General features: G+C 36.9%; 1 protein-coding gene across 7 annotated transcripts in view; it reads right to left on the reverse strand.

Annotated features, from left to right (window-relative positions):
- Nucleotides 1–26,459, reverse strand: part of KCNJ3 (potassium inwardly rectifying channel subfamily J member 3) — a 176,385-nt gene that overhangs the window by 134,951 nt on the left and 14,975 nt on the right. Inside the window, exon 3 of one of the 7 annotated variants that reach the window (XM_020893072.2) lies at nucleotides 18,111–18,256. The exons of the other annotated variants lie outside the window; for them this stretch is intronic. Within the exon in view, the coding sequence (XP_020748731.1) occupies nucleotides 18,237–18,256 (20 nt within the window). The 3' untranslated portion in view covers nucleotides 18,111–18,236. Of the gene's footprint in view, nucleotides 1–18,110; nucleotides 18,257–26,459 lie in introns of those variants that run through there. 7 annotated transcript variants of the gene reach the window in all.

The raw sequence follows: 26,459 nt of genomic DNA on the forward strand, positions 1-26,459 counted from the left end.
TGAATGGAGAAATGAACAATTAGAATTTTTAACACAATCAATTCCTTGTCACCCATTTCAAGAAGACAGGAAAAAACTGCCTAAGGTGATGGGGGTGGTGAGCAAAATGTTCATTACAATATTGGAAAATAATATTGCAAAGCTAAACCAATTATATTTTTATTTCTATACAGGATAGTTTGAATTAAACTTATCAAACAAATGTGACACAAAAGAGGTTTATGGAGTAACCTAGAGATAATCAAGCAGTGCAGCATATTATCCATCAGCACATGAACATGTGCAGGAGGCAGCCCATAAGGGCTCATATCTCAAAGGCATCACTGATCAGCTGCGTGACTGTAAGGAAGTTACTTCGCCTCTCTGACAATTAGTTTTATCACCTATGATAACAGTGTCCACCTAATTAGATAAGAGGTTTAAATAATATATGAAAACACAAAATAAGAATTACTCTATAATAGTTACTCAATAACTATTTCTTCAGATTATTAAAAGGTAGAGACTTCCCTGGAGGTCTACTAATTAAGAATCCATGCTCTCAATGTAGGGGGCATGGGTTCAGTCCTGGTTGGTGAACTAAGATCCCACATGCCACACGGTATGGCAAGAAACAAAAAGCTGTGTTTCTCAGAAAGCATAGAGATGGCAATGCCTGGAAATCCAGACCATATATCCTTTCAACCTTAATTATTTCAGTTACAGGATTCCCTGGAAAGCTATATCATAGTGAGTAAAATGATGAGTTACTCTGTACTCAATCCAAAAGCTCAAGAAAAATGACCAAAGTGCTTTGTCTTGGGCTTTTTTGCAATTTGTTTTTACTTTCTGTCTGGTAGAAAATAAAGCCAGAACTGGTAGATTTGGCCAATTCAAAATATGTGGTTTTAATTTCATGTTCTATGCCATAGTAAAATTTTATATTGATTTTATATGAGAAAGTTCTCATTTTTTTTGATTATATAAAATTTTCACACACACACACACAAGAAAAACATAGGAAGGAGGTTAGAGTCAGTGCTAAAGCAGACTCAAGCAAAAACTACCATCTGCAGCAGGAGGACTTCTTAAAACCCAGGGGTGTCTTCTTACCCAACTGTCAACACCAGGAATTATGCCAAGGGGACAGATGCTAAAACTGGAAAATCTCATCTAGGGCGTGACATTAGAGTTCTATGATTTCTCTCTAAAAAAGCATCAGTAACAATGGCAACAAAGTATTAAGAAGAAAACAAAAGCATGCTTCTTAATGAAAAATGGCTTCCATTAAATAGTTATACTACTAAAATTCTATTAACAAAAATGAACATACTGCTTTGTGGGATGGGAAGTAAAATCTGGATTGAACTGGTTTCCAAGAGACCAGGAGGTATTTTTTTTTAATCATGGGTGACAACAGGGAACATATGATCAACCAGCAATATAATAACAGAAGCCATTACTAAAAATAGTTTCTAATGACAGTGCAGAGCTGAAGAAAAACAATAAGGAAATCTCTCCTGCTGTTTTAACAATACAGAGATAGAAACCTGATAATGAAAATTGATAATTAAAGACAGCTTTCAGCAAGAAAAATGAAAAACAATCTATAATTAATACCATTACAATGGGGAATTTATGATCCAGAAGCACAGATAGCCTTTAGCAAAACCTATTTCATGCTCAAATATTTTTGAACTTGATTTTTTACTCCCTTTAGATTTCCATTCTATCAGAGGAGAAACTTGGCTTTAAAGGTTTCATAGTCTTCAGCTGCTTGTCAATCAGACTGAATCTGAAAGTATACTTGATGACTAGGGCTTTATTTTCTAAAGCATAAGCTTGCAAACTTTAAGTGCCAAGCAGGTAACATGGATGAGTGAGGCCAACAATGTGAGAACTGTGGGGACCAGGAGAGAGAATGGCTCAAGGACAGAAGATGAGTGCTATTCAGCTTGGTGTGATAAAGCAAGCCTGGTGTAGTTAAATCTCACTTTTCAAATAAAATTCTGAAAATTCATACTTCCAGGAGATAGTGAAGGACAGAGGAGCCCAGCATGCTGCAGTCCATGGGGTCGCAAAAAGTTGGACATGACTTAGCACAACACAATCTACATAATCACAAGTTACATAAGTGCTGCTGTTTTTTAAAAAAGAAATACCAAGAATTATTTTAAAACTATGGGCATCAAATACACCAATGAACTAAATCCAACACACGTTGCCAGATGGTAATCTCTTGAAAGGTCTCAAATTTAAGTAAACTCGAAAAGATAAAGAAGGTTCTTTTGTTTGTTCTGCTTTGTTTGGGAAGTATGATACAGCCATGCAATAACATGTGACTTTTTACACGAAGAAAAAGCCTGTGATTTGCAAATTCTGTTCAGTTTTTGTAAGTAAGAGATATAAACTAGCTAAGAAAAACTGGATTATAAAGCACCCCCATGTCAGAAGTAATTCTAGATTTCTCAAGAAATGAAAGGAAAAATGAGAGAAATTTTAGCTGTTATTTCTTTATTTCTAAAAGGTAACAAAACAGTATACATTTCTATTTATGTTTTAGGTAAGAAGCACTAATAATAATAATAATAATAATCCAGTATGGTTATTAACTTATTCAGTGTTTCAAAGGAAAATAAAATCATTAATAAAGCCTATGTTGTAATGAGCTATGATGGGCTTCCCTGGTGGTTCAGACAGTAAAGGATCTGCCTGTAATGTGGGAGACCCAAGTTCAATCCCTGGGTTGAGAAGACTCCGCCAAGAAGGGAATGGCAACCCACTCCAGTATTCTTGCCTAAACAATTCCATAACAGAGGAGCCTGGTGGGCTACAATTCATGGGGTCTCAAAAGAGTTGGACATGACTAAGCGATTTATTTAATGAGATATGAGCCACTAAAGACAACCCTATAAAGGAGAATCAAATAAACAAATTTTCCTTTCTCTTTTAATGTATGAGAAAAAACAAACACCAATAAAAAACCCAAAGAGAAGAATTAATAAAAGAAGTACCATAGGTGAATATTTTCATTAAAAAAGTACCATAGGTGAATATTTTGTCAACTTCAAATTTTATTTCACCCAAGAAATCCTAATTATTCCCCTTGTATTTCATTTCATTCTAAGGCAAATTGATAAGGAGATTTTCTTCCCATCAGCCAGTCTTTTCCATTTCTACACCTCACTGCTTTTCATTTCTACTTACAGAGGAAAAAACTCACATACATACCTATAAGACACAATACCACCTCAGTCAATTGCCAAATGCAAATGAAAATACTGAATTATTTCCCAAATATCAACATAAAGGCAGAAAGAACATATCTATCAAAGCATACATTGCAGCTTATATCTTGAAGTATTAGCCTAAGTAGGCCGGTATATTTCTGTGTGCATTCTCCCCAAGACTGAATTCTGAGGCCCTGCAAATTATGAGGTTTTCCACTCTGGCTAGTGAAAACAAGATTGCTTCCTGTCGGCTCCCTCTAACCTTTTTCAGTGGTCCTTTCCCTCACCTGAGGTAGTTCCCCTGCACGTGGGTCTGAAGACTCTAGACCTCCGCAGACCTCCCAAAGTGTGTCTCTGTGCAGCTCTCTCCTCTGGAACATCCCACCACTTTCCTCTCTCTGGGATCCCGGCGCTTCCCTTTCACTCAGGGACCCCAAGGCTCCACCTGCTGCCCTCCCCGGCACCACAGCCTGGAATCTGCGCAGGGGGAAGCAGGGCAGTCAGGCTCACTTCATTGTTTCCCCTCTCTCAGGAATCAGGGCCTTTCCAGGTTTAATATCCAATGTCTTGAAAACTGTTGTCTAATACAGTGTGTTCTTCAGATGTTTCAGGCAGGATAATATGCTTTGTCTCTGTCAATCTGTCTTTGCAGGATGATGATGATGATTTAGTAGCTAAGTCAGAAATCTAGTTTTTTTTCTTTTAAATGTATAGTTTTCAGAGTGAGTCTGTCCTTTCCTCCCCCCATTCATTATTCTTTACCATTTCTATTGCTTCAGTAAATACAGGCTGTGAACCCTCAGACTTGGCAAGTTAAATCAGAGTGGCCACCAGCAGAATTCAGTCTTCAGGTCTTTTCATTTTGTTTTGTTTCTTCATACTTAGGACCAGTGACCCTGTCACTTTCTCCCACTTCTTATGGCTTTGAGGATCTCTTACTTTTGGGGTTTTTTGTTGTTGCTGTTGTTTTTCCTTTTTTGGCTGTGCAGCTTGCAAGATCTTAGTTCCCTGACTAGGAACTGAAGCCTGGGCTCCTGCAGAAGCTCAGAGTCCTAACCACTGGACAAGCAGGGAAGTATCCAGGGCCTGTTAGTGTTGAAACAGCCTCAGGTTCTAGACACTAAGGTGGCCTGCATTGAGAGCTGCAATAACTAAGTCTATGACTTCTTGTACCAACCAATGAAGTTCAGGAAAACCGTATATACTTTATAGCAACAAGAGAGAAAGAAGCACAGGAAACAGAAACTCCAAGAATTATTCAGAAGACACTGCGAATTTCCAAAGAGTAATGCCACACACCTGGTACACACTGGCATTGGACAATCATAGAGACACAGTAGCCTTCTTCTACTAGTCAAAAATTATAACTTAAAAATCAGAATTGAGCTTATTATTTATTACTTCATGTATCAAATTAGAAGGAGCTAAAATTCTTAAGCCAAACTAGAATATCTTTCTATGAAACAGTCCAGGACCTGTAACTTAAAATCAAAATTTCACAGTTTTCTTTTGCTTCTCCTAAAAGATAATATGGGGGAAAACCTGAGTGATACACAATGACTTTACACAATGTAAGTTTGACTATTCTGAAGGAAATAAATATAAAAATCTTAAATAAATGAAGTCATCTATAATAATATACAAAGAAAAACAATTCTCAGAGCAATTGGCACCATGTCTATATATGCCAAGTTTCACTTTTTAAACGGATTTCTTAATATTCAAAGACATTTTGTACTTACATTAATAATTCAAACAAATTAAGTTAACTACATCCCAGATGAAAACAAAATAATGTAGGATTTTACTAAGCATATTTCCAGGGTCTCCCTTCCTGCTTGGAGAAAAGCTGCCACAAAATTAGGCCTCTTCCTACCCTAGAAAGCTGATTGCCTTATAATCTCAGCTGGTTTGTGTCAACAAGAACACTGATTAAGATACTCCTGTGACCTGGAGACAGACCACAGCTGGGTGTAAAGTCCAGGAAGCTAAAGCTGGAGCTATTACTTGACTGAACATAAACAGAACCGGCTTAATGAACAACCTGAATGCGAGGTGAATAGGAAAAAGAAAAAGCTTCCTTTTTCTCTACTTAATTCCTTTCAGTTCACTCAGTTGGCTCCTGATTCTTCAATGAATGACAATATCTCAATTTCCATGGAAAGAACCTGTCTTTGCTGATCATGACAATTCACTTTCACTACTAAATGGCTCAGTCTTGTCTAAAATCAAACTTCAATGCCGCTTTTTTTTTTTACTCCAAATAAGCAGGGGCATGTGGTCTGATCATTCCCTCTCTCCATCACTGCGCTCACCCTTTTTCCACCTGCTGGTTCTGCAAAACTGGAAAGGACAGTAGGAGGAGGGATAAGAGGCAGGGGAGCACGACACGGACAGATCTTTAGTTTCACCTTGTTTAACACAAGTCAGTTGTCCAGGTAAGCTGGTTGGTTTAGTCTCCAAATCTGTATAAGGAAAGTAGATTTCAAGAGACAAACTGTCTACATATCAATAGGTTAAAGCAAAAATCAATACTAAAGCTTTTACTTGCTTGCTTTTTCCAGTATCACGGTGGGGAAACAGCCTCTGTTTTCTAGAAATGCACTAAACATCTGATTTATTTTCCACTTTTAAAATGAATCACTCATAGAAGCTAAATGTGTTTTTGTACTTTCTATCCTTGATTAATCCCTGATACTTTCAAGTGATCTGTAAATAATACATGCTTTTGAATGATATCTTGCCAGACTGTTCTTAGCAGGCCTAGAGCTACACACTGAATTTTGATGGGCAGTTAGTGAAATAATGCAAAGAAGGCAGAAATGAACAGCTAATGAGCTACTTGGGATGCCAGCCTGGCACTGCATCCAAGAAAAACTTCAAACCAAGTGGTGATACAAAGGGAAAAAAATTGATGAAAGCCACAAATCTTTTTGAATCCTGTTCCAGAATATGACCCTGTGAGATGTTTTTATGTTTCTAAAGAGTCCATTGAAGTCTGCCATTGTCTTTCATTTATCTAAATACCAGTGGGTAAGAAAAGTATGGACTGATATGAAGAAAAGGAGGTAAGGGTTGAGAAAGAGAAAAGCCCAAAAATACTATGCTAATTAGGAAACAATGACAAATTCCATAGCAACAAAATTGTCCTGGGATACCTAGGATATTTTGAAATTTAAAATACAAACATATGCAGAATTAGACACAGCAGAAAAACTCACTTTCTATCAAGCTTTATCTCTACAAATAGTTTCAGAATGGTAGGAAAAATAATAAAGTATACTGCCAGCACGTTTTAAACTATTAGGTAGGTATCTTGGCTTACCTTACAAGGTTTAAGTAGAAACTCAGAAAGAGCAAGATTTTCATTCTAATTTTTTAATGTATTTTTAAATTTATTTTTAACTATAGGATAATTTCTTTACAATGTTGTGTTGGTTTCTGCCATATAACATGAATCAGCCATAAGTATACATATATCCCCTCCCTCACGACACCCCCCTCCAATCCCACCCCTCTAGGTCATTACAGAACACTGGGCTGAGTTCCCTGTGTGATACAGCAACTTCCCACTAACTGCCTGTTTTACACATGGTAATGTATATATGTCAACTCTACTCTCTCAGTTCATCTCACCCTCCCCTTCCTCACTGTGTCCACAAGTTTGTTTTCTACATTTGTGTCTCTGTTCTTGCCTTGCTAATAGAGTCATCTGTATTATTTTTCTATATTCCATATAAGTGTGTTAATGTACAATATTTGTTTTTTTCTTTCTGACTTGCTTCACTCTGTGTAAGAGGCTCTAGGTTCATCTACCTCAGTTCAACAGACTACATTCGCTCCTTTTTATGGCTGAATACTACTGCATTGTATTATTTAATCTAGGGACTTCCCTGTCAGTCCACTGAAGACTATGTACTTCCAGTGCAGGGGGCACAGGTTTGATCTCTGGTTGGGGAACTAAGATCCCACATGCCACCATGCATGGCCAAAAAAACAAATAAATAAAAGCTTAATATTAAAAATTTGATTTAATCTAAGAAATTATGCACTGCTCAAAATATTCAATCTCTAAAACTCTTCCATGGGTGATAAGAGAGTTGGACTAGGTTTTGACCAATGCAATGGAGAGAGAATCTGCTAGGAAATTTCCTCTCCTAAATATAATGTTTAAGTCTCACTAGGACAGAGCTCTGTTAGCCTTTCCTCTTTCCCCTTCTTTCTGCTTGTAACTTTAAATAATGTCTAAAAGTGAGGCAGCCATAATGGCCAGTGGCAGGAAAGACATATGTTAAAGATGGCAAAGCAAGAAGAAAGAAGGTGTCTGAGTCTCTAAGCAGTCTTTGAGCAGCTGGACCAGCCTGTCTGCCAGCTTCTGCACATCTTGTTAGAAATGAAAAATAAAGCTCTAGCTGTTGAAATCACTGTTGACTGGATTTTCTACTATTTGCCATCAAATGCATGCCTAATTCATTCAGTATTATTTAGGACTGCACATATAAATCAAGCTTTCTGAGTTAAGGTAATTCTGATTTTAAATTATTTCACTATAGTTTATTTTATAATAAAACTTATTCTTATTCATTTGTTTTTAAAATGGATTTACATAGTCTCTAGGATTCCCAGGTAGCACAATGAAGGAAATGGCAACCCACCCCAGTATTCCTGCCTAGGAAATCCCAAGGACAGAGGAGACTGTGAGCCACAGTCCACGGAGTCACAAAAGATTTGGACGTGACTAAACAACAACAACAAAATATAGTCTCTATTGCTCTCTACATGTAGCATTTTGGTCCCAAGTCCATGATTTTCACTGATGAGAGGTCAGAATAATTAACCTTTTTTTATCAGTCACTTTATGCCAATATGATTTATTGGCAGAGGTTTATAAAATGATAATGCTTCTGAAAAACACTTTCAAAAATATAGCACCACAGAACAGAAAAAAAGCCTAAGTCAATTAGGAGTTAAAATATCTAAGAATGTTCTGAACACTGAATATTATATTCAGGTTCATGGACCAGTTCAAGAAGAACTTAATTAAATGACCATGGCTGACTCAGTTAAAGGAAAGCTCCTTACTCTTGTTAGAACTTTATATTTTACAGCACTTGCAAATAAAAGATGAAATTCCTCCATGTATAGTTAGCAAAAACTATCAGTAAAACTAACTAACTAAAAACTATTAGTAATTTTAAAAACTATATATATATATAAGATGCTTGCTCCTTGGAAGGAAAGCTATGACAAACCTAGACAGTGTATTGAAAAGCAGAGACATCACTGTGCTGACAAAGGTCTGTACAGTCAAAGCTATGGTTTTTCCAGTGTGGTTTTCCATCACATGTACAGATGTAAGAGTTACCATAAAGAAGGTTAAGATGCTTTTGAAGACTAGTGTTGGAGAAGACTCTTGAGAGTTCCTTGGCCTGCAGGGAGATCAAACCAGTCAATCCTAAAGGAAGTCAACCCTGAATATTCATTGGAAGGACTGATGCTGAAGCTAAAGCCCCAATACTTTGGCTACCTGATGCCAAGAGCCGACTCATTGGAAAAGACCCTGATGCTGAGAATGATTGAGGGCAGGAGGAAAAAGGGGCAACAGAGGATGAAATGGTTAGATAGCATCACCAACTCAATGTACATGAATTTGAACAAACTCTGGGAGATAATGAAGGACAGGGAAGCTTGGCATGCTGAAGTCCATGGGATCACAGAGTCGAACATGACTGAACAACAACTGAACAATGACAGCAATAAATTTTGGATATAATTCTACAAAACTGGCATAAATAAATACAATTTCAATTCATTATCATCATGCTAAACCTGCACTTGTCAATTAAAAACCTGCTGAAACTGAAGAAGGCTTCATTTCTGCCATTCATTAATAAAATTTCATTGCAATTTCACATAAAGGCTTATCATTAGTCAATAGTTTTAGAGCATTAGTCTGAAGAAATTGGTATATATAATATATGTTAATAAGCTACTGAAAAATGAGTTCAACCAAGACCTAAGGATTTTGATGACAGCAACAGCAAATGGTCATTTTACTGGGTGGCCCTTAAGTCCTAAATATACTAAGCACAATCATGACTTTATCTTGTTTTAATATTGTTAGTTTAATACCCCACATACACACACAAAGTAAAAGAGATGGGAAAATCTTTTACCTTCATTTTACCAATGAAGATATCAAGACAGAGGAAAATTAATCAACTTTCCTAGAATCAATGTGAATAACAGACAGCATATAGTCTTTAAAGTCAGGCAATCTAACTCTGAAAGTCTGTATCTATAATCAATAAATTATAATTTATAGATGAGTTTACTCTCTCAAATTTAACAAACAATCCAATATCCTCTTACTAATGGACATATTTTAAAAATCATCAAGTTGAAATATCATGCAACACATTCTTTTACAGTGAGTCAACTGTTCAAATACTGATCTTTTCACTAAGGATGAATAATTTGTTCCAGTGGTTTCAGAAACCCACCACATAATTCCCAGAAAGTGAAATCCCATCCTTGGTAGATTAATAGGGAAGTGGTTTACTGTACCATGACAAAAGTTTTGAGAATGTATGATCTTTGAGATATTCCCCTTCCAAACTGACACCAATATAAGGTAGTTCTGGCATTTACATGGCTATCCAGCATCAGAGCACAGTATTTTAAAATACACAGAGACAAGCACAAACCATGGTGGATGAAAGCAAGCTACAGGGCTTTCTATAAAAAATCAACAAGCTCAAGAGTATCAGAGGTTTCACTAGCTATAACTGCATTGCCGAAAAAATAAAGATAAATTTTTACTAAACATCTATGCAAAATGACACAAAATACTATTGAAATTTTGATACAACCAAAAAAAGAAGAGTTAAAGGAGCCTACTTGAAAAACCATGACATAAATAAAATACTAATACATATGAAAAAATATGAATAAATATGAAAAATGATGTTATTTCCATTCATCAAAATCATTATATTTTATATATTATGGCACTTAATAATTTCAAAAAATATTAATTACCCTTTGCCTTAGCAAAAACCAGAATAAGCATATATTGTAAATAATGAAAATTTTATTCAAGGATATTATTTGACTTGGCAGTGATAACATGGCTATTCAGGGGCAGAACTGGATTCTGACTCAACACTAGCACAGTAACTGGCCATGCTGGTAGAAGACTACTCTAAATGTCATTGGAAAAAGGTAATACCGTACATAATGTCTGCACTCTAGTTTTCAATATAATCAAACTGTTAGTGTGAGATATCATGTAAAAGAATCTACAGTATTCCGTAAACACATAAACATTCAGCTATTGAGTAGATTTGATTTATAATCTTTCCATAAATTAAAATAATCTTCAGGTTATTGGCAGATCTGTGTAGATCACACCAAACAGCTAAAAATGGAAAGTTTAAGAGTACTGCCAAGGATTAATGAAACAGATTGGAATATTGGGACAGACATAAACACACTACTATATATAAAACAGATAACTAAATAAGAGCTACTGGATGGCACAGGGAACTCTACTCAATACTCTGTAATGATATATATGGGAACAGAATCTCAAAAAGCATAGGTATATACATGACTGAATCACTTTGCTCTACCCCTGAAATTAACACAATACTGTAAATCAACTATACTGCAATAAAATTTTTAAAGAGAAAAATAAGAGTTAATGAAATAAAGTTTGACACAAGAAAATTAAGTCAAATATTACTAGGGAAAAACAAAGGAAGCAAAACCATACAAGTTTATGTTTTCAAACAAGTGGCACAGGTGTGGGGAGAAGTGAAAAATGGAAGTCACAGTGAGTTTGAGGATGTTTCACGATACAGAACTTCAATTTTGCAAAGCATGGTCTTAGCATCATCCCTTTGAATTCTTAGAAAAGGAACTGAGAGATAAGTGGAGAAGGTATTACTATCAATTTTAAAAACAAGAATTGTTCAATGATATCTTCCCAAAATACACAGGTAGTTGGTGGAGGCTACCAGATACAAAATGTAAAAAGTAGTAAAAGACAAGTTTCCAAAAGAGAATTTTGGAAGGAAAAAAAAGAAAATAAACATCTATTGTCTGACCAGTGAGTGATGGCAGGGATATGATCAAAACCAGAAAAAAAATTCAAAGATTTCATTTAAAAAGAAAAAAGTCAAAAGGCTCTAGTTAATAATACTATCAGTGAAGATTTATTTCTTGAAGGAGATTTTGAAAGTCTAAGAACATTATTTTTGAAATATGAATCATTAAACTGCAAAAGAATCTCTCAAATGAAACACTAAAAGTCCAGATAAGTCATAAAAACTCTTTCAGAGTTAAGTAATACTTCATGTCTCAGCTCTGCATTAAAGGTACATGTGTAGGTTAAAAGTAAAATGTATCATTTTACTTTATAAATAATGTAAAGTGAAACATTACTTTTATAATATAACACTGGAATAGAATTTACTTTAACCCACTACATCAGGTTTTATTTGTCCGGCCAGTTAAGCTTCTCATCCTCCAATTTAAAATGATACTCTATTGAGGCAAGGCAAAGTGCTCACGTAAAGGAAATAATCCATCCCTAGGACATGTGACTGCTAGTACAATTCCAAGAAGTGAAAGATGTGAGGGAAGGCATTTTTCAACAGGTATGTTCTAATCTCACTTCTGCCTGCAGAGTAAAAACTACTGCATTGCAGAAACTGTGAAAGTGAAAGCGAAGCCACTCAGTCGTGTCCGACTCTGCGACCCCATGCACTGCAACCTACCACACTCCTCCGTCCATGGGATTTTGTATAACAACTTAAATTTCAATATGGCAACACACTAAAAGAAAATTCTTGACTCTCAGGAGCAATGAACTTTTCTACATCACTTTTCCCAAGATCATTTTGAATAGTATTTTATTCAAAGAAACACGGCAGAAATTTACCTATATTCAGCACTCACTGAACTCAATTATTCTTAATATAGCAAAGGTCAAAATAATAATAGCAGCTTTTGGTTAATTTTAAGTGTGTTCATCAGAAGACACATTTGTACAGACACACACATCAACATTTTGTAAGTTCAGACACTCACAGTATCGTCTTAGATGTTGTCACTAATAGACTAATTTCCATAACTATAAAATTACAATTTTTATCTTCATACAAAGGATTTATCTAATTTTAACACATTTTTAATTTTTGAGATTTTAGTTTTCATCACAGAGTCACAATTTTATTTCTTAAAGAATTCTGAAAGATAAATGGAGCATAATTCAACAGGGCTCTCTAGGACTTAATTTTAAGTTATATAGTACAAATAAACATATCAACAGTTTAGACAGCAAAGAATCTGCCTGCAATGCAATAGACGTGGGTTTGATCCCTGGGTTGGGAAGATTCCCTGGAGAAGTATTTTGCCTGGAGAATTCCACAGACAGAGGAGCCTGGTAAGCTACAGTCTATGGGATCACAAAGAATCGGACATGACTGAGCAGCTAACACAGAGGATTTCTTTACACAGATCTAAAAAAGGTTTTTAAATTCCAAGTCTAATTTGACACTTTGGTTTATATACCACACTACAGTAGGTCTTTAGAAAAAAGATCATGTTGAAGACAAACTCATTCTACATATCTAAATTAAAGAATAAGTTTTTGCAGCAAATATTGATGGAAAATAATAATTTACGACCACTTAAAATTTAACTAAAGTATTTAGCATATCTCATTTGATTTCCAAAATTTACATATCATATTGATATTAAGCATTTTTCAAAAGGTAAAGGAATTCAAACCATATCCATTTTACTTATCTTTCCTCTCCCAGGAGGTTCAAAATGAACAAAGAAAACAATGAAATGAGAAAGACAACATTATTGATATATACACTACTATTATTTTATACATCATCATTCAGAGACCTTTAGGTACAAATCTAATCATAGCACTTTCCTGCTCTAAAAACCTGTTATACCTTCCGTTTTCCCTAACAAATTGAAGTTCCAGCTCTGAGACCTATCCATGACTTCCCAATACCTTCCCAGCTTTAATTTCTGGGCTTATTCCACTTCATACATCTCTCTCTTTAGTCCAAATATGAATTTAGAAAATCTTGTGCTATATATAGTCCCTGTATTGTATACCCCTAAGTCTGCAATTTCCTCATCTTAAGTGTCTTCATCTTCAGACACCAAATTTCATCAGGGGCAATACCTCAACAAGACTTTTCAACAAGTCTTTCCCCATATGCTGGCCAAAGTGAAAGTGAAAATCACTCAATCATGTCCAACTCTTTGCAACTCCATGGAATTCTCTAGGCCAGAATACTGGAGTGGGTAGCCGTTCCCTTCTCCAGGGGATCTTCCCAATCCAGGGATCGAATCCAGGTCTTCCATACTGCAGGCGGATTCTTCACCAGATGAGCCACCAGATGCATTTTCAAACTTCCCTTAGCAACAGATTATCATTTCTCATCCAAATTACTGCTCTAACACCCTAATTGATCAACCCATCTTTAGTTTTTCTCCTGCTTAATACTATTGATAAATTCAGCCAGAGTGATTTTTTTTCCTAAAATGTAGTTATGATCACATCATTCTTCTACTTAAAAGCCATCTGTGGTTCCTCATTGCTCAAAACAATTAAGTGCAAACACATAAATGTCTTAAAAGTGCTACATTTTCTAGCCTTTATTTTTCCAATACCATCTCCTGAAACTTCTTTATTTCTCCATTACCCCATATATCATCTGCATATGATATTTTCCTAAAGGACATCAACCCTGAATATTCATTGGAAGGACTGATGCTGAAGTTGAAGCCCCAATACTTTGGCTACCTGATGAGAAGAGCCGATTCACTGGAAAAGACCCTGATGCTCAGAAAGACTGAAGACAAAAAGAAAAGAGGATGGCAGAAGATGAGATGATAGCATCACCAACTCAATGGACATGAAACTGAGCAAACTGGGAGACAGTGAAGGACAGGTAAGCCTGATGTGCTGCAGTCCATGGGGTCGCTAAGAGTCAGACATGACTTAGCAGCTGAACTACAATAACCCCATATATACTCTATCTCTAACCACGGGAATATCTTTCAGTACCTTAAACAAAGCAAGTGTTCTCTTTATACTATACTTGAGGTCTTCCAAGTTTGCTGGAATAATTCCAGTAATACTCCTACTACTCCTCCTTGGCCTAGCTAACTCCCTTACCATTTCTAAGCATAGGCTGTAGCCTTGAGATGTCTCCAATCATACCACTAACAGTGTATTTCCCAATTTACATTACTCTCACTGCCTGGGTAAGTGTTAGTTCTCACTGGATCATGAATTTTGCCAACTGGCATCCTCAGACTTTCTTATTTATCACTATGACCCAGTGCCTGGCACAGAGCTTGAAATACACAGTTACTTAATACATAGTTATTGAAAACATGAATAAGCTCAATAACTACCAGTCGTATTGAATTTAAAAAAAAAAAAAAAAGGACTTTGCAGTCTTGTTCAAGACCAGGCCTATTTATAAAGCATATATCTCCTGACTGACCTTCCCCTCTCCTCAGCTGGGCAACTAGTTGACCTGATCAAAAACTAAAGCTCTAGTAACAGGGAGAAAATCCTTGACATATCTTAAAAGATACACAATCACCATAATTATCAATTATTTTGAAGATGGTAAACAATTACATTTAAATAAGTGAATCATTGTTGGTAATGAGAAGAAAGCCTGAATAAGACTCAAAGTGCATACACATCGAGGAAACCAGATCTGAAAGAGACACGTGTACCCCAATGTTCATCACAGCACTGCTTATAATAGCCAGGATATGGAAGCAACCTAGATGCCCATCAGCAGACGAATGGATAAGGAAGCTGTGGTACATATACACAATGGAATATTACTCAGCCATTAAAAAGAATACATGTGAATCAGTTCTAATGAGATGGATAAAACTGAAGCCCATTATATAAAGTGAAGTAAGCCAGAAAGATAAACACCAATATAGTATATAACGCATAGTATATGGAATTTAGAAAGATGGTAATGATAACCCTATATGCAAGACAGAAAAAGAGACACAGAAGTACAGAACAGACTTTTGGACTCTATGGGAGAAAGCAAAGGTGGGATGATCTGAGAGAACAGCATCGAAACATGTATATTATCAAGTGTAAACAGATCGCCAGTCCAGGTTGGATGCATGAGACAAGTGCTCGGGCTGGTGCACTGGGATGACCCAGAGGGATGGGATGGGGAGAGAGGTGGGAGGGGTGTTCAGGATGAGGAACACATGTAAATCCATGGCTGATTCATGTCAATGTATGGCAAAAACCACTATAATATTGTAAAGTAATTAGCCTCCAACTAATAAAAATAAGTGGAAAAAAAATGAACAGCTGATTTAATGTATTTGTTTAAAAAAAAAAAAAGACTCAAAGTGCAAAGATATATTCCAGACTCTTCCACCAACTGGTTCTCAAAAGACAGGCAAATTATTTCACCTCATCGAATCAGAGTTTCCATTTCCATTTCAACTAAAATATCACTAAGGTGCACTTTATCTTTATAATATTATCATTTCAATTCTGTTAGGTTTTAAAAATAATAAATGTGCCCTTTTTTCTTTCCTCTCAACTTTCTCTGGTTTTGGTAATATTATGGCTTCTATTGTAAAGAAAAGACAGAAATACACTTCTTCAAAGCTGAAATAGCATATTAGACTTAACCAAGCATATCCAAGCCAAGGAACACATGATATTGGGCAGATATGATTAAATGACCAGTTCATAGTACAGCCACTATGGAAAACAGTGTGGAGATTTCTTAAAAAACTGGAAATAGAACTGCCATATGACCCAGCAGTCCCACTTCTGGGCATACACACCAAAGAAACCAGATCTGAAAGAGACACGTGCACCCCAGTGTTCATCGCAGAACTGTTTATAATAGCCAGGACATGGAAGCAACCTAGATGCCCATCAGCAGACGAATGGACAAGGAAGCTGTGGTACATATACACCATGGAATATTACTCAGCCATTAAAAAGAATTCATTTGAATCAGTTCTAATGAGACGGATGAAACTGGAGCCCATTATACAGAGTGAAGTAAGCCAGAAAGATAAAGACCATTACAGTATACTAACACATATATATGGAATTTAGAAAGATGGTAACGAGAACCCTATATTCAAAATAGAAAAAGTTTCACAGATGTACAGAACAGACTTTTGGACTCTGTGGGAGAAGGCGAGGGTGGGATGTTTCAAGAGAACAGCATCGAAACATGTATATTATCTGTGGTGAAACAGATCACCAGCCCAGGTTGGATGCATGAGACAAGTGCTCGGGCCTGGTGCACTGGGAAGAACCAGAGGGATCGGGTGGAGAGGGAGGTGGGAGGGGGATCGGGATGGGGAATACATGTAAATCCATGGCTAATTCATTTCAATGTATGACAAAAACCACTGCAATGTTGTAAAGTAATTAGCCTCCAACTAATAAAAATAAATGAAAAAAATAATAATAAAATAAATGACCAGTTCAACTAAGGTACATTTTACCTGATATCCACACAACTGGTCTAGGAGAACCTGGAATATAGAAGGGCACTCTGTAAAGATTATTTCCCTTCTTTATTAATGTTTTAGACATATTTAAAAGATAAGCAAAATTCAGTTTGTTAGACTGAATTTAAACACTAATAAATAACTGAACAAAAAACAACAAACCATCAATGCATTGCATAAGAGAGACATTAAAAGTTTAAGACCAAAGTCCGTCCTCAATTTTGGCAAATGGGCCTTAAAAACTCGAGACTTCTAAACTTTTTCATAAGGGATTATGGTGAGTCACTACTATTCTATAATTTAAAGGCTATAAAATGTTAAAATCTTAACTAAATGAAGAAAATAAGCCAAATAAGCTTAACAAACCTTTGCATTTAATGTATACAAATTAAAATGAAGGTAATGAAGCATATTTGAAAAAAAGCCACTGGGAGAAATGTAGAGCAAAGCAAAACTAGAAAGAAACAGATAACACATGTTAAAACATTTTTGGAACCGATAATGCTAATCTGAATAAATACACACATACAAAGAGGCTACATCATTTTCTCTCTACATTCTCTAAGCAGTGCTGCCAAATACGGAAGGATCGGAGCCATTTCTGGGGAACTGCTGAATCAGGAGCATGAGTCAGAAAGTAAACCCTTAGCACTGAAAAAGTAATAAAAACAGTGCTTGGAGCTTATATATGTACATTCTGTTCCGAAGGTCCAAACCTTCCCCAATTATCAAAGCACCATGAGCTCTTCCCTTCCCAAAGTTACCCCTTCATATTGTACATTTGGAAGAAAGATTTCCTCTCATGGACTCAGATTTTGTCTGTATCTAAATGTTGAGATATGCTACAGAGTTAATATTACATGTGCCTAAAAAGGGCCCTGAAAACTAATGTCATTAAGTTTCCAACTTAAATGACAAGAAATCTAAAGTAAAAACAAAATAAAATAAAAGGTCTAAATTAAAGTAAAAATTATTTAGAGGTGTACAAAAAGGTTGCTTGACAGTAATTTGGAAGACAAAGATGCACTTTTTTCAAAAGCCTTTAAGATCAAATCATCCAGACATCACTCTTTGAACTATGCAGCAGGAATGATTGTAAAAGAGCTACTCTCATGCTCGTGAGTTATTTTTGGTGCAAGACATTCAGAAAATACACACCACCCATAATCAACACAATGAAGTTTAGGCTCCGAGGGTAATAAGTCATCTTTGGACAACAAAGAAGGAATCATCCTCCTTTTTCTCCCACCCCAGGATGATGGCTTCTCGGTTTAGTAATGGCACCCTGTTACCATCATTAATGACTAATAAAATGCACAACTTATAAAATAACTTCATATACTTTTATTTTATTCAACATTCATTTTCAACTGCAACAGTAACAACGGCAGCCATGATTTCCCACTTGAACTGCAGTTCTGAGCTCTCCACTATGAGCTGAATGGGTTAATGATCTCAGCTCTTCCAAACAGAGCCTAGGACAAAGAAATAGCTAATCAAAATGAAGCAATCCAAATTGGGTCTAGAATCCTTATTTGTCAAGACAAACTCACTCCATCTGAATCTCAAATCTTACTCACTCATTATCCATTTCCTATTATAACTTTATTTCTCTTTAATCTCTGCAATATCCACAAAACTTATCCCAGAAAACAAAGCCCTCAAATCTTTAGCTTTAAAGATCAACAGCCAGGTTTAGTCTTAATGTAAAATTATGGGGGAAAAAAAGAAAGTCCTATTGAACTTTGCAGTAAACATAATGATAATTCCTCTTGAAAGTGAAAGTGAAGTCACTCAGTCATGTCCGACTCTCTACCCCCATGGACTGTAACCTACCAGGCTTCTCTGTTCATGGGATTTTCCAAGCAAGAGTACTGGAGTGGGTTGACATTTCCTTCTCCAGGGGATCTTCCCGACCCAGGGATCGAACCCAGGTCTCCCACATTGCAGGCAGACACTTTACCCCTCTGAGCCACCAGGGAAGCCCAGCTTAGCTTTACACAATTTCCATTGTACCCAATGTTCTATTCCAGATTTTATAGAAATAATACAGTTAGGTAGATGAGGCAGAAACATAGTAGTATTTTCTCCTGTGATATTAAAGGCAAATAATTCTAATAAGAAAAAATGAGTTTTGTTCACTTGAGGTTCTTTACAGATAACCAACTTTGTAATCCTCTCTTAAGACAATGAGTCTCCCATACATATAGGTGTAAGACCTGTTCCCACAGTATAATTAACACTAACATTTGAAAGTTGTCGGCCTTCTGGTTTTAAAGGAAGGCTCGGGTCCAAAGGTCTGGGTAACCAGGAAGAGTCATTTATGAAAACTGGAACAGAAGAATCCTCCCATGTAATTGGTCTTAATAGAGGAGGACCAGGTACATATGCCCAATAAGTATGATTGGCACCTACCATGGTAGTTATCACGGGGAACATAGCCAAGAACAAGGTAGCCAAGGTCAAAGCTGTCCCTGTTCTTTGACCAATTTTTCCCCTTCAATGGTCAACTTCTTCAATTGACCCCAAGTGGATGGTTTGGCTTTGTTGGTCCTTGGAGCCTGTTCCGGGTGGTGCTGATCATCAGTCTTCTTATCCCCCTCACAGGTGACTCTCCAGGAGGATCAATGTCGAATTATGTCCTCCTCTTTCCTTTCTTTGACATGCCTTCCTGGTATCCAATGGTGTTGTCCATCATCAAGCACTTTCACTGTCCTCCAATCTCTCGGCTGGAATTCCCTGCATCTTCTGGCACTGCCAAAAAAGCCTCAAAACCTCAGGTCCCTGTTTGGGCGCCAAATGTTGGGATCAGCCCAACAACGAACTGAACTGAGGGAGCAGTGCCACAGAAGAATAAAGAAAAATAAGACTCAGAAATAAGGTGGGGATTGGGGGCTGATGCCATTCACAGGCATAATTCCTCTTATGAAATGGTAAATACTGCATGCATTAAATACTTGCATGCAGTGTTCTGGTCAAGCCCATATGTAGTGATTTCAGTGAACGGAATACTCTCCAGCAGTGAGTGGCACTAAAACTGCTGTTTGGCATTTACATTATATATTCACACAATGTTCCACAATAGCTATCACATCTTGTTCTTCGTTAAGATGATGAATAGCAATGCATTTTAATTCATACTCCTGATTTTCACTGTTTTCCACCCACATTCATTTGCATTTGGCTACATTGATCAGCACAGTCTGAGTTGACACAAAGCTTCATCTCTGAAGACTTCAAAAATCTAAAGAGCTATGTTCTCTTTCATTAGTCCTTAGTATTTCAGTTGAGTAATTAATTCACTAAATATTTGTGGCTTTACTAGTTGCTGGACTAAGGAGTTCTCAAACTTTAATGTTCTTAATAAGAATCACATGGGTGCCTATTACAAATGCAAATTTCTTGGTTCACAAATACCAGATATTTGAACACTCTAAGACTAAGTGAGGGCCCCAAAGTCAGTAGTTTAATAAGTATCCCATGGGACTCCAATGCAGTTAGTCGTAGGACTTTACCTTGAAAATCTCTGAAGATTACCTAGTTAAGGTATAAATCTTGATGTTCCTTGTCACTGGGCTAAGCCACATCTTCACCAAAACTGTCTTCCCCAATTACAATCCCCCATGCCTACATTTTAACAATTAGCTACATTATCCATAAGGTTTGCAGACTTCTTTTATCATGCTGGCTTCTCAGGTGGCCCAGTGGTAAAGAATCTGCCTGCCAATGCAGGAGACACAAGAGATGCAGGTTTGATCTCTAGGTCCAGAAGATCCCCTGAAGTTGGAACTGGCAACCCACTCTGGTATTCTTGCCTGGAAAAATCTTGCGGACAGAGGAGCCTGATGGGCTACAGTCCATGGGCTCACTAAGAGTCAGACACAACTGAGCGTACACACACTACTACTTTATCATATTCCCCATAGGCAAATTGTGACAAATATAGTGTCAACCCTCCCCAACCCACTTTAGCCTCAGTAACTTACCCATACCACCCTCCTGCACAACAAATGATAAACTTCATTCTAAAACACTGAGGGACTGTATTAATTAAATATTCTATACAAGACAGGAAAATAACAGAGAAAACAACATGAAAATATTCTTTTTAGGTGTTTTTGAGGATTCAGCATTGACAAAGGCAGAATATGGAAAACAGTGGAATAACTCCAATAATGAGTTTGAGAAGACCTATTCCACTACCAATGAAGCAAACTTCCACAATATATTGAAGCAGGCCTCTAGGAGGGCTTAACTAACACTCCTGACTGCGAAGCTCAGTGACCATCCCAGTTTGCTCAGAGCTCCTACAGCACTGAAAGCTACATGCCCCAGAAAACCTTTCAGTTTCAGATTAGTGGAGATAGTCATCCTACTTCATGCCTCACTGTTTAGGCATTAATAAACAGTCCCTGGGAAAATGTCTATAATAGCCTATCAAAAGAAAATAATAAACCAAGATTTTATTTAGGAATTATTCATAAAAATTCCCTTATATTTAAAAAAGAATCCATGGTTTTCAAAAACCTGAGTTCTATTTTGACTCACCAAATTATTCAAAAGCTATCTCTAAAAGAGAAAAAAAATCACAATTAAGAAACAATAAATTTCAAACAAATATATAATCCTAAGAAGTCACTTGGAGGAGGGTACTTTGAGATTTCCAAAATATACACATCCATGGGTCTTATGTGGCAAGGTAAGTCTTCTGAAACACCACTTACCTTAAGAGCAACTGCAACCTGGGCAGGAACAGCGAAACCAGAGAATAAACAAGACATCCCTGATTTAGGTCCTGACTACAAAAGGGACGAGGAGCTCACAGGCTAATGATTCAGTACTTTCAATGAGGAAGGATGAATAAAATTTCCAATAGTCAAGAGGGAGCTACATCATTTGCAGTAACACTAGGGGTTTGTTGAATACTATCTCTGGAAGGATCATTAAACTGTAACTATTAATTACCACCAATAAAGCTAAATATTGTAGACTCATTCACAGAGGAAAATTGTAGGCACATCTCAATTATTCACAAGTTGAGCTTCTGCTCTGTGATTTTTTTCATTAGAAAATTTCCAACTGTTTTTCACTAGTAAGGAGAAGCCAGTGGCTTGTTCATGCTGTTTGATTTATTTTTCTCAATTTATCTTATTGTTTCTCTGTCTCAGCTTCTTCTAAATAGCCAGAGGAACTTCAGTGGGAAAGATCCTGGAGCTGATTTTTCCCATTCCTGTTTAATCATAAGTAACAACTTTGGAACCAGAGGCCTTTTTCATTACTTTCAACAGTTATATAGTTGTCTGAGTCAGACAATTTCACACACGAACCAATTATCTCTGGTCTGGCCTATTGTAACAGCTAATGACTGGTCTGCCTCCAGCCTCAGCCCCACTCAATCCATCCTCCACCTGCAGCCAGAAGGATCTTTCGATCCCGAAAGTAGGATTGTGGCATTCTCCTGCTTCAGATCCCGAAAGTAGGATTGTGGCATTCTCCTGCTTCAAATCCTCGGAGGGCTTTACTGCTTGTAGAATTAGGTTCAAATCATGCCTCAGGGATAGGCTCATCTCCAGGCAATCCCCCTCCACCTGTCCTGTATCTGGACCACATAAAACGATTTGATTCTAATAAAATGAATTCTCATTTGCTGTTCCTTGGGCTGTAATGTCCAGCTCTCCTCACCCTCCTTATGACCTTCTCCTTCACCTTCCTGTCTCAACCCATGCTGTGTCCACTATGGGGCTTTCTCAGACTGCTTAAGAAGGCACCCATCAGGAACCACTACTCTTGGCCTACACTATAGCATGGCATACATCTGTTTGAGCACATCCTGCTAACAGTCAATTTCGTTCAACTTCTTTCTCCCTTTGGACTCCGGGCTTCCACTTTTATTACCCTTGTAATATCTTACACCTACCATAGGGGATCCCCAGGTGGCTCAAGTGGTAAAGAATCTGCCTGCCAATGCAGGAGGTACAGGAGACACAGGTTTGATCTCGGGGTCAGGTAAATCCCCTGGGGGAGGAAATGGCAACCGGCTCCAGCATTCTTGCCTGGAGAACTCCGAGGACTGACCCCCTACAGTCCATGGGGTCACAAAGAGTAGGCATGAACATACACCTACCATAACATGAATAATCAAAAGGATTTGTTGATTAACTTCCTATAAGAAAATAATGTGTGACTCAGAAAGCAAGCTTATAAACAGAGAGCAACTCTATTAAAATCAGTTAAAAATAACAATAAATAGATTAGAAATGTTTACTGGTATCTACTAATTTCTGCAATCTATGATATACAATATGTGATATAAAAAATATAGCCTCAAAATGAAGTCCTCAATCAATTTACAGTTTATCTCGAGATATTAATAAAGTACATGGGAGATGAATGTGAAAATATATATACATGTATGTGAAAAATGTATACATGTATATATAATAAACTATTTTGATAATAGTATGCAGACTACTAGGGATAGAGTTTTTCAAAATAATGTTCTAATTATATAGGCAATTTATACATACAATAAATTGCAAGCAAAATGAGCAACAGTGTCTGAGAATTCATGGAATAAAATTCATAGTCAATAAATACCATAATTTCAACCTTGCTAGTAATCAATCAGAATAAAATGATGTCAAATTGGCAAAAATAAAGCTGATTATAAAATCTATTATTGGCAAGGGTATGAAGAAATGGGAACCTTTATATCCAGATGTAAATTGGTATCAACTTTCTATGCAGCAACCCTGAAATAGATGTTAAGAACAAATAAATATATATGTTCCTTTACCCAGGAATTTCATCTCTAAGAATTAATATAAAATAGTAAACTTAGTAGTAAATTAAAACTGTGGCCTGTAAGGGTATTTATCTTAATAAAAAGGAAATGGCTAAAAATTCCAGACTAGGAGATAGATAATAAAAATTCAAATACACACAACTGGCATACAATAAAGTCATTAAGATGAAGGGTGTAGAACCCTAATTTGACATGCTGCTGCTGCTGCTGCTGGCGCTGTCCAACTCTGTGTGACCCCATAAGACAGCAGCCTACCAGTCTCCGCCGTCCCTGGGATTCTCTAAGTAAGAACACTGGAGTGGGTTGCCATTTCCTTCTCCAGTGTGTGAAAGTGAAAAATGAAAGTGAAGTCGCTCAGTCGTGTACGACTTTTCGCAACCCCATGCCTGCAGCCTACCAGGCTCCTCCGTCCATGGGATTTTCCAGGCAAGAGTACTGGAGTGGATTGCTATTGCATTCGCTGTAATTTGACATGAGAGATGTTAAACACATATTATACAATAAAGAATGTTATAAAACAGCACATGTTTAATAACAATATATCTTAATACAGACACTTGAAAGGTTAATGACCTATACATTAACTGTACAGTAGTGAAAATAAGAGTAAAGTGTTTATTTTGCATATTTGTATTTTTAAATTTTTTTCTAAAATGAGAATGCATTTAATAGCCCTTTCATAGTAAAAAAATAAAACAGCATTTTAAATGAGTTTATTAAAGGAAAGCACATGGACTATAGAGTCCAGGGAGAACTATAAACAAATATGGCAGTTCTCATACCATGTAAGAGAAGACAGAAATGCTGTCCTAGGTAATGAAAATGGTATTATCGCAGACATAGGAGCAAAAGGGAGCATCAGTGGATGGACATTACAGGAAGCAGAGCAGCCTAATTTTCTCAGGAAGGAACACATGCATCTTGATTGGCAGTCATTAGGGCTTTTTGAGCACAGGTTTATTATGATAGTAGTGTTGAAGCAAACTCACCAAGCAACCATTCAATAGTGCACAGTCTCCATGTAAGCAAATACTAAATCCATTCCTGAGACAACTACTGTGATTTAGAAGTGAACGTAAAGAGGAAGTGTTGAATTAAGAAACATCACGAAGAAGGAGCAGAAGCCAGTTACCAGCTCTCTTGGAGCTCTAACAACTGCTGAAGCTCTATCGAGAATCCCTTTCAAAGAAAAGAGATTTACTTTACTCAAGGTACTGTGTTTGGGCTGAAAAGTCATCTTCTCATCGCAGCCTACTCTGACTTCCCTACAACTCTAATCCCTCTTGCCTTGTTTTCTTATTTTTTTTTCCATAGCATTTATTTTCAAACATTCTAAATGAGGCACTTCATTTATTGTCTGATTTCCACATGTGATTATAACAGGAATTGTGTTTTGTTAACTAACATGTCCCCAGAGTCTAGAATACTGTTTCGCCTGTAACAGGTACTCAGTAGATATTTGTGAAATGATTTAATTGGATAATTTTAAAAAAGGAAGAAAGGGGGAGAGATCTTGGATAAAACAGCCATGATTAAAAGGGACAAACTTTCCAGATGAGGATGTAATTTGAGGGTAAGATGACTACTTGGTATTTAGATAAATTGACTCTGAATCAAAAAAGTGACATCTGAGTAGAAGAATGTCCTGGAAATTGATGGCATATATAAGGCCAGTGAGAGACTTCATAGTAGCAGTTTCGTCGCTAAGTTGTGTCCAAAGCTTGTGACCCTATGAACTGTAGCTTCCCAGGCTCCTCCGTCCATGGGATTCTCCAGGCAAGAATACTGGAGTGGGTCGCCATTTCCTTCTCATAGCTGGAGATAAGAGAAATAATGGACTTGAAAGTACTTTGTGGATTCGTTAAAAAAAATCAAGTATTTTGATTCAAAAGGAAAGAAGGGAAGGGCAGTGATCCAGGAAAAAATTACAGGGAGAGGCAGTCATACAGGTTATAAGGAACAACTGGAAAATAAAAATTAAAAGAAACAAAAAAGAAGGAGAGAGAGAATGTGGTGTCTCTGAATTCCAGAAAGTACCTTGAGTATAAAGGAATAAATAATTGGATGATGTTTTTCATGAAGAAAACACTGGAATACATATAAGAGAAATGAGAGTCAGTTATTTTAAGTATTAGGTATGCTAAGTATTGGCACTTGAGTCACAGGTAATAGATATAATGATAAAGGAGATGGTTTTGAAGAAGAATAAAGACATTTTACTCACAGACACTAGCAAAAAAAAAAGAAGATAGCCATGAGAAATGGACAAAGAGGGCAAAAAAAAGGTATCAAAATTGAAGTGTCACATTCTTTTTGACAGACTAGGTGGAAAGACAGTATGCTAAGGAAGGCATAGGACAGCTGGGACTGGGGGCATGGAAAGAGAGAAAAGGGCTAAAATAGATCCCATGGGGACAGAGCCTGGGAGTGCAGAAAAGACAATTAAGAAGCCTGCCAAATAGTAGCGGAGAGCAGATTGAAGTTTGAAAGCATCGAGTTCTAATGAGCCAAATCTGCAATGCTGTTTGCCGCTAGCAGTGCTCTCCCTCCTGGGAGAAGCAGCAAAGAGAGCAAGAGTTGGAGGTAACCTATGTTTAGAAATTTGCTATGTGAGCCAAGAAGCAGAGGTTATTCATGAAGAGGTGGATGTTCTGTTCCTTAATGGAAGTGAAAGACCAGCTCATTAGAAGCAAGCAAAGCAGCATCCCTGAACTTGATCACTGAGGAGTATTTCCAAGGAGGTGGGGAAAGTAATTATTTGTGAGTCTTGAGCTGGAAGCTGAGACTCTCAAAGAAATGAGAAAGCTTCTAATTTTCCACCCCCCTCTCCTCATCACCAGCACCACTCCCACTGTGACTACAGGAAGGAAAGA

The sequence above is a fragment of the Odocoileus virginianus genome, chromosome 13 (assembly GCF_023699985.2).
Source record: "Odocoileus virginianus isolate 20LAN1187 ecotype Illinois chromosome 13, Ovbor_1.2, whole genome shotgun sequence".
In the NCBI taxonomy this organism is placed as follows: domain Eukaryota; kingdom Metazoa; phylum Chordata; class Mammalia; order Artiodactyla; family Cervidae; genus Odocoileus; species Odocoileus virginianus.